Below are 7,833 nucleotides of genomic sequence, written 5' to 3' on the forward strand. Positions count from 1 at the left end.
CCTCCTCTTCCTCCTCCTCTCCTCTCCTCCTCCTCCTCCTCCTCCTCCTCCTCCTCCTCGTCCTCTTCCTCCTCCTCTCCTCTCCTCCTCCTCTCCTCTCCTCCTCCTCCTCCTCTCCTCTCCTCCTCCTCTCCTCTCCTCCTCTCCTCTCCTCCTCCTCCTCTCCTCCTCTCCTCTCCTCCTCCTCCTCCTCCTCCTCCTCCTCCTCCTCCTCTCCTCCTCCTCATCTCCTCTCCTCATCTCCTCCACCTCTCCTCTCCTCATCTCCTCCTCCTCCTCCTCCTCTCCTCCTCCTCCTCCTCCTCCTCTCCTCTCCTCCACCTCTCCTCCTCCACCTCTCCTCTCTCCTCCTCCTCCTCCTCCTCAGCGTGTGGAGGCGGCTACGCCGAGCCCGACGTCACGCAGTGCACGCCCCACCAGTGTTTCCATAGCAACGCGCCGCACTACGCCGAGACGGACATCGTGCGGCTGCAGGGCGTCACCGGCAGCAACATGTACGCCGTCCCCGCCCTCACCGTGGACTCGCTCACCAGGAAGGACATCTCCGCCGCCGAGTTCCCACGGCAGCAGCTGATCTTCAGGGAGAAGCTGGGGGAGGGGCAGTTTGGAGAGGTGAGGAGGGGGGCGGGGCCTAGCACAACCAATCCCGCAGCGTTTCGGAGAACGACGTACTCATCCCCGTCCTCCCGCAGGTGCACCTGTGCGAGGCCGAGGGACTCCCAGAATTCCTCGGGGAGGGGTCTCCTCTCCCGGAGAGGGACGGGCGCTCGGTGCTGGTGGCCGTTAAACAGCTGAGGGCCGACGCCACCGGCCAAGCCAGGTACACCATGTGACCTCGTTCACCCAGAGGTAGTGTCCCCAGAACTGGACTGTGGTCCCGTGACCTTCCCCACCCGGGTGTTCAGGTGGATACGATATGCAGGTATCATATCACATCTCTTCACCGCGCCGAAGAACCAGCTCCATTATTTAGTTCTTCCTTAACGATTCCCTCATTTTGCACTAACTTTAGAGCCTTTTTTTTCGTTTTTATGAGACGTTGTATCGGGGAAAGTAAAAGAAGTACTTTGTGTAGTTGTACTAAGTATTTTTTTATGTATGAAGTATTTTTCATCAGGTTAAACATACCCGACGTCAGTGTTGCTAAACTACGATAGTGTTCAAGGGTCAAAAGTCTTTATTTCAATTCAAGAAATCTTTATCGTCTCCGGCGAGCAATGCTTGTGAAGTAAAAAAAAACAAAGACACCACAAACAACAACAACAACAACAACAACAGTTTACTCAGGTCAAACCACCTGGAGGCCTTGGTTCCCCATCGTAGTTGGTCCACTTCTGGGGGAAACCCTCTAATATGCATCAGGTTCTGGGTACAAAGAGTATTGTGTCAACAGGGTCCTGAGCTCACTTTCTAAATGAATTCAATGTGATTTCTACATGTTGTTGATCAATCCCGTACTGAAAGCCTGAGAACCGTCCGCTCCTCCCCCGTCCCGCAGGAACGACTTCCTGAAGGAGATCAAGATCATGTCTCGCCTCAACGACCCCAACATCATCCGGCTGCTGTGCGTGTGCGTGTCGTCCGACCCGCTGTGCATGGTGACCGAGTACATGGAGAACGGAGACCTCAACATGTTCCTGTCGCAGCGGGAGATCGAGAGCACGCTGACGCACGCCAACAACATCCCGTCCGTCAGGTCAGTGGAACCCGACGCCGTGCTAACGTGCTAACGCCGCCAGGTCGTGCAGCGTAGGATGCAAACAGCAGGGGGCGACACAGTGAGTTATTTACCCTCTTCCCCCCCTTCAGCCTGTCCGACCTCCTCCACATGTCGGTGCAGATCTCGTCGGGGATGAAGTACCTGGCGTCCCTGAACTTCGTGCACCGCGACCTGGCCACCAGGAACTGCCTGCTGGACCGCCGCCTCACCATCAAGATCGCCGACTTCGGGATGAGCCGGAACCTGTACAGCAGCGACTACTACCGGATCCAGGGCCGGGCGGTGCTGCCCATCCGGTGGATGGCCTGGGAGAGCATCCTGCTGGTGAGGGAGGGGGGTTCACCTCCACCTGACTCTTCGTTATGGCTTTAGAACCTAGTTGACTTGGAATATACTCTTATGCATCGTGAGTATCAGTGGATCTTAGAGTTTTATGAATTATGCAGCTGTACAATTATGGAAAAGATACGGTAGAGGCACTCGTATCGTATTAGAAAAGCTGCATAGAAACGGACAAAATCAATGAAACGTCCTCAGTTTTCTCCTTTAATGAGAGTCCATGAGCTAAATTGATTATGACGAATAAAGTCCAACGTAGAGAACATTTACACTCACGTGACTGATCAAAGTCTTCCCACATATTCCCATAATAAGCTAAGACGTGAAACATGAAACATGATCAATATACTAGGTGACACGAAAGAACAACCGAAAGTTGCCCAATTGAAACAGATTCCTGAAGACGTCTCTCTCCTGTAGATGTTTAGAGGACTGGGTCACAACCTCTACTTCTTCTTCTACTGTTTCCTGGCTGATTGCAGCGCTGCGGCCGCGTCTATTAGCTGCAAACTGTGCTCAAACCAGCAGCTCAAAGGCAGAAAAGACCAGAAGCACCTCTTATTCTGGACCTGGTTATTTAGATAGTCATAAGTAGTGCCAGAGGCCAAGTGACTTGGTGACGAGTCGTTGGGGCACTTGGGGTCACGGCTATAGCCCGGGGGCGGTCCGGTGTCACGCTCGCCAGGCGGCAACAAGCAGTCAATCACTAAAACCCTCAGAGCTCCTCGACAAGGGAACCCAGTTCCTCCAGAAGACTGAGCAGGTTCACCTTAAATAAAGAGGTTTGGTCCAGACATTCAAGAACTGTCCATCAGACGTGTTTATTGTAACACTTGAACAGCTTGTGACTCCTGCAGCGTTTTGATGGTTTACCATGTGGTCTCCTCTCCAGGGTAAGTTCACCACGGCCAGTGACGTGTGGGCGTTCGGCGTCACCCTGTGGGAGATCTTCACTCTGTGCAAGGAGCAGCCCTACAGCCTGCTGTCCGACGAGCAGGTCATAGAGAACACTGGCGAGTTCTTCAGGAACCAGGGCAGACAGGTGAGCCACATCACAGACCAGTCCGGGATCCACTTGAGCTTGTTTGGCATTCATGTGACCAGGTTCCAGATTAGGACTACGCAGACCTTTAGGACACTTAGCACCACATGGGCCTGGATGCTAATAAACCAGTTCCGACCCTATCCTCGTGTTCTTTGAGACCACGTGGGTACATCTGAGGGATGCTTTCTTTCTGGTTCTTCACTAACAACCTCTTTGACTCTCCCGTATCTCCCGACCAGATCTTCCTCTACGGGCCTCCTCTCTGCCCACCTTCCCTCTTTGAGCTGATGATGCGCTGTTGGAGCCGGGACATACCCGACCGACCCACCTTCGAGGGACTCTACCAAGCCCTGAGGCCCCACGTCCACCAGTGAGCCGGAGCCACTGGTGGACGGACTTACTGGTGTACGACTGACACCAGTAGGTCCAGGACTGGAATTACGTAACAAGAGTAAGCAGCGTTCAGAGGGAAGAAGGAACTAGCAGGACTCAAGATGGAGGGAGGGGAGACGAGCCGGTCAACTCAGAGGACACCTGTCAGTCGTTGGTGAACTAAGATTTCTATCATTTCTGATTTCACAGTTCTATCCGTCTCTTTAAATCCCCTTTGACCAAGACGTCTTGACATATCTTTTTATCACGTTGTTTTGTGCCCAAAGTTTCATGAGCTTTATATTCTTCTTCTGTTTGGCTTATAAAGATGCCGACAACTGGACAGACTCCTCAGTCTTGGTAGTTTCCCCAGTCCCTATGTGTGTTTTTTATTGTAATTGTAAAGCACTGTCTGTGTCTCTCAGTTATACATGTTCATATATTAACCCACACTGGAGCTAGGGTTAGGGTCAAACTGTAGTGGAGCTTTATTTCTAGATTTGTATTGGATTTTATTTTTCTTGTTTTCAGTTGGTCTTTTTTTTGTGGATATGAATGTTGTCCAGCTGAGGTTCACAGACTGAACATCCGTCAGTGGGTGATTACAGAGAGGAAGTCTGTTGGAGGCACACGGAAACCAAGCCAACAATGGGCTGTTCCTCTCTGGTTGCCAAAGAGAAGGAAAGAGTGTACGTGATTCAACAATTGCAGGATTCCATTTATTTGTAAAACTCAATATACCATTACCATCTGCAAGTTGGTGGATGCTTTCACACAAAGTGCCTTAAATGTGTAGCACGAGTGCTACCGCTGGGAATCAAGCCACCGTGAGCAGGTCGCTAACAGAGTGTCTCATGTGTGTTGGGCCTAAACGATGTCTTTAGGGTTAGTGTTGGGCCTAAATGATGCCTGTAGGGTTAGTGTTGGGCCTAAACAATGTCTTTAGGGTTAGTGTTGGGTCTAAATGATGTCTTTAGGGTTAGTGTTGGGCCTAAATGATGGCTGTAGGGTTAGTGCTGGGCCTAAATGATGCATGTGGGGTTAGTGTTGGGTCTAAATGATGCCTGTAGGGTTAGTGTTGGGTCTAAATGATGCCTGTAGGGTTAGTGTTGGGTCTAAATGATGCCTGTGGGGTTAGTGTTGGGTCTAAATGATGCCTGTGGGGTTAGTGTTGGGTCTAAATGATGCATGTAGGGTTAGTGTTGGGTCTAAATGATGCCTGTAGGGTTAGTGTTGGGCCTAAATGATGCATGTGGGGTTAGTGTTGGGCCTAAATGATGCCTGTAGGGTTAGTGTTGGGTCTAAGCGATGCCTGTAGGGTTAGTGTTGGGCCTAAATGATGCCTGTAGGGTTAGTGTTGGGTCTAAATGATGCCTGTAGGGTTAGTGTTGGGCCTAAATGATGCATGTGGGGTTAGTGTTGGGCCTAAATGATGCCTGTGGGGTTATTGTTGGGCCTAAATGATGCCTGTAGGGTTAGTGTTGGGCCTAAATGATGCATGTGGGGTTAGTGTTGGGCCTAAATGATGCCTGTAGGGTTAGTGTTGGGCCTAAATGATGCCTGTGGGGTTATTGTTGGGCCTAAATGATGCCTGTAGGGTTAGTGTTGGGCCTAAATGATGCCTGTAGGGTTAGTGTTGGGCCTAAATGATGCCTGTGGGGTTATTGTTGGGCCTAAATGATGCCTGTAGGGTTAGTGTTGGGTCTAAGCGATGCCTGTAGGTTTGTGTTGGAGCCCTTAGACTGTGGATATGCTTTGTCTCCATTAGCCCTGCTCTGCCCTCGGGTTGTCGTTGGGTTTGCGCCTCCAAAGATTAGCCAGCTAGCCAGAAAGAAACACGTTAAAGTCCGTAGTTTCATCACGAGACAACAACCGTGAAACAAAAGGATTAAAGTATTTATGGAACTTAAACGGGGCCTTTGCAGCATTTTAAACTAGGATAGAGACACACAACACAACAAGCCACCAGGTTGAGTTTAGTAACTAAGTGAAGACATGATGGAGTCTCTCTGGAAATGCCAGTTAGCAAACTGAGCAGCTAGCTTGCTAGTTCTCTGAGGTCATAGGAGACAAGGTTGGCTTTACTTTAAGGACACATACTAACCCCTATGTTGGGCTTAATGGAACCTCGCACTCCTTCAGATCCTTTATCCATCCCTCCTTCCTTCAGTCATTTCACCGGATACATCTAAATAATACCCTCAAGATAATAGTACATAAGATAACTACACAAACAATCAGACTCCTATCCAGTACATATATATATATATCTATATATATATATATATATATGTGGGTGAGATCACCTGTCATCCAATCAGACGGGCCCCAAACATGTTGCTTCAGTAGCAGAGTATTACAGCAGTACAATACATCCATGCAGAAGGTTTATTGTACATGTTGTGGGTGCTCACATAATGATGCATGTTGAGTAAAGCTGTAGACTCAATGCATTGTACATATTCATCAACTATGAACTGCAGATCGTGGGAAGGTTTGTTCATTTATCATTCAGAGCCTGATTTATACAACATTGTGTTGCTAAAAACAGAGACAATCTATTTTTAAATATGTTTGACAATACTTTCTGATTCATGGATTGATACAAAACAATATCATCAAACCGTTGACTCTAATACAATGTTAAACCTGGCTAATAGTATTAAAACTAGCACATATTTAATAAGATAATGCCTCATATCTTTCCTCCCCCGTGTAAACGATGGATGTGGAGGAAGCAAAAGGAAAGCTGACTGCAACGGGATTAACAGACTTTGAGTTCAGCACATTATCATGTTTTTAATGTTATAACTGTATGTCCCATTCTTTTATTGTTTAGTCACTCATTAGTGTGTATTACATGTGAGCAGTATTTTAGAATCTGTAAAATGGCACAAATCAACATGACCTTCACGGGGAAGAGGGAGGAAGACCTTCTACGAGTGTGTGTGTGTGTGTGTGTGTGTGTGAGTGTGTGAGTGAGTGTGTGTGTGTGTGTGTGAGTGTGTGTGAGTGTGTGTGTGTGAGTGTGTGTGTGTGTGTGTGTGTGCGTGTGTGTGAGTGTGTGTGAGTGTGTGTGTGTGAGTGTGTGTGAGTGAGTGTGTGTGTGTGTGTGAGTGTGAGTGTGAGTGAGTGTGTGTGTGTGTGTGTGTGAGTGTGTGTGTGTGTGTGTGAGTGAGTGTGTGTGTGTGTGTGTGAGTGTGTGTGAGTGTGTGTGTGAGTGTGTGTGTGTGTGTGTGTGTGTGCGTGTCTGTGAGTGTGTGTGTGAGTGTGTGTGAGTGTGTGTGTGTGTGTGTGCGTGTGTGTGAGTGTGTGTGAGTGAGTGTGTGTGAGTGTGTGTGTGTGTGAGTGTGTGAGTGTGTGTGTCTGTGAGTGTGTGTGTGTGTGTGTGAGTGTGAGTGTGTGAGTGTGTGTGTGTGTGAGTGTGTGTGAGTGTGTTCGTGTCTGTGAGTGTGTGTGTGTGTGTGTGAGTGTGAGTGTGTGAGTGTGTTCGTGTCTGTGAGTGTGTGTGTGTGTGTGTGTGTGAGTGTGTGTGTTTCTGACATTCCTTTGAGCACTGGGACTGAAGTGGTATGATTACATGAGGCGAAGGGACAGAAAGTAAGGAAACCACTAAACTCAATCTCCCAGAATCCTTTGCTCCGGCGAGCCTATGTATTTTGTTCTGGTTCCATTAGTTTGATAGTGTACAGTATAAGTGATCTAAAATATCTCAGTGTGTGAATGCAGATTATGTGGGATAAGTATTGATAATTGATTATCTATCAGAATTTAAAACCTTTTCTCTGATTACTTCTATTCTAGGAAGGTGTAGTTTTCCCCGACGGTAACATTTCTAACAGACGTGTCCTCACGTGTACTGTGCACGGGCTCCTGTCTGTGTATGTTAATATATTGGGAGTTGGTAACTGTCGTCCTTCTCACTCTGTACCCTCTCATGTTGGTTTTTCCTCTAATAAACAGTAACGTGTGTCAACAGAAGAGTCCACGGAGTCTTATTTTACATTTAAAGCTCCTCAAACACACTCTAAAGTTTATAGAAATATCAAAATGTGTCTTTAAGGTTAAGCATCCCATATATATATATATATATATATATATATATATATATATATATATATATATATATATACATAACCCGGTCATGTCCTAGAAGCCCCATGAGGGGAAGTGGCTGAATACGATGCTCGACGTACCTGATGCATAAAAAGATCCGTGACAGTAAGTTGTCGTATTCTCTATTCGGAGCCTCACAGAACTGATACGCTGTATCATATTTGACATAATCACAATAGAATTTAGCCTCAGACGTGTTAATATGTAAAGCTATTGACTACTAAACTAAAAGGTATGTCTG

At 47.7% G+C, this 7,833-nt stretch overlaps 1 protein-coding gene across 2 annotated transcripts in view; it reads left to right on the forward strand.

Annotated features, from left to right (window-relative positions):
- ddr2l (discoidin domain receptor family, member 2, like) overlaps positions 1-6,483 on the forward strand; it is a 26,688-nt gene extending 20,205 nt beyond the window's left edge. For both annotated transcript variants that reach the window (XM_034541020.1, XM_034541021.1), the window contains 6 exons: positions 368-612; positions 693-820; positions 1,499-1,696; positions 1,810-2,044; positions 2,952-3,101; positions 3,344-6,483. In XM_034541020.1, the coding sequence (XP_034396911.1) occupies positions 368-612; positions 693-820; positions 1,499-1,696; positions 1,810-2,044; positions 2,952-3,101; positions 3,344-3,478 (1,091 nt within the window). In that variant the 3' untranslated portion in view covers positions 3,479-6,483. The remainder of the gene's footprint in view (positions 1-367; positions 613-692; positions 821-1,498; positions 1,697-1,809; positions 2,045-2,951; positions 3,102-3,343) is intronic.
- Positions 6,484-7,833: the final 1,350 nt, after the last annotated feature.

The sequence above is a fragment of the Cyclopterus lumpus genome, chromosome 9, assembly GCF_009769545.1.
Source record: "Cyclopterus lumpus isolate fCycLum1 chromosome 9, fCycLum1.pri, whole genome shotgun sequence".
Taxonomy (NCBI): Eukaryota; Metazoa; Chordata; class Actinopteri; order Perciformes; family Cyclopteridae; genus Cyclopterus; species Cyclopterus lumpus.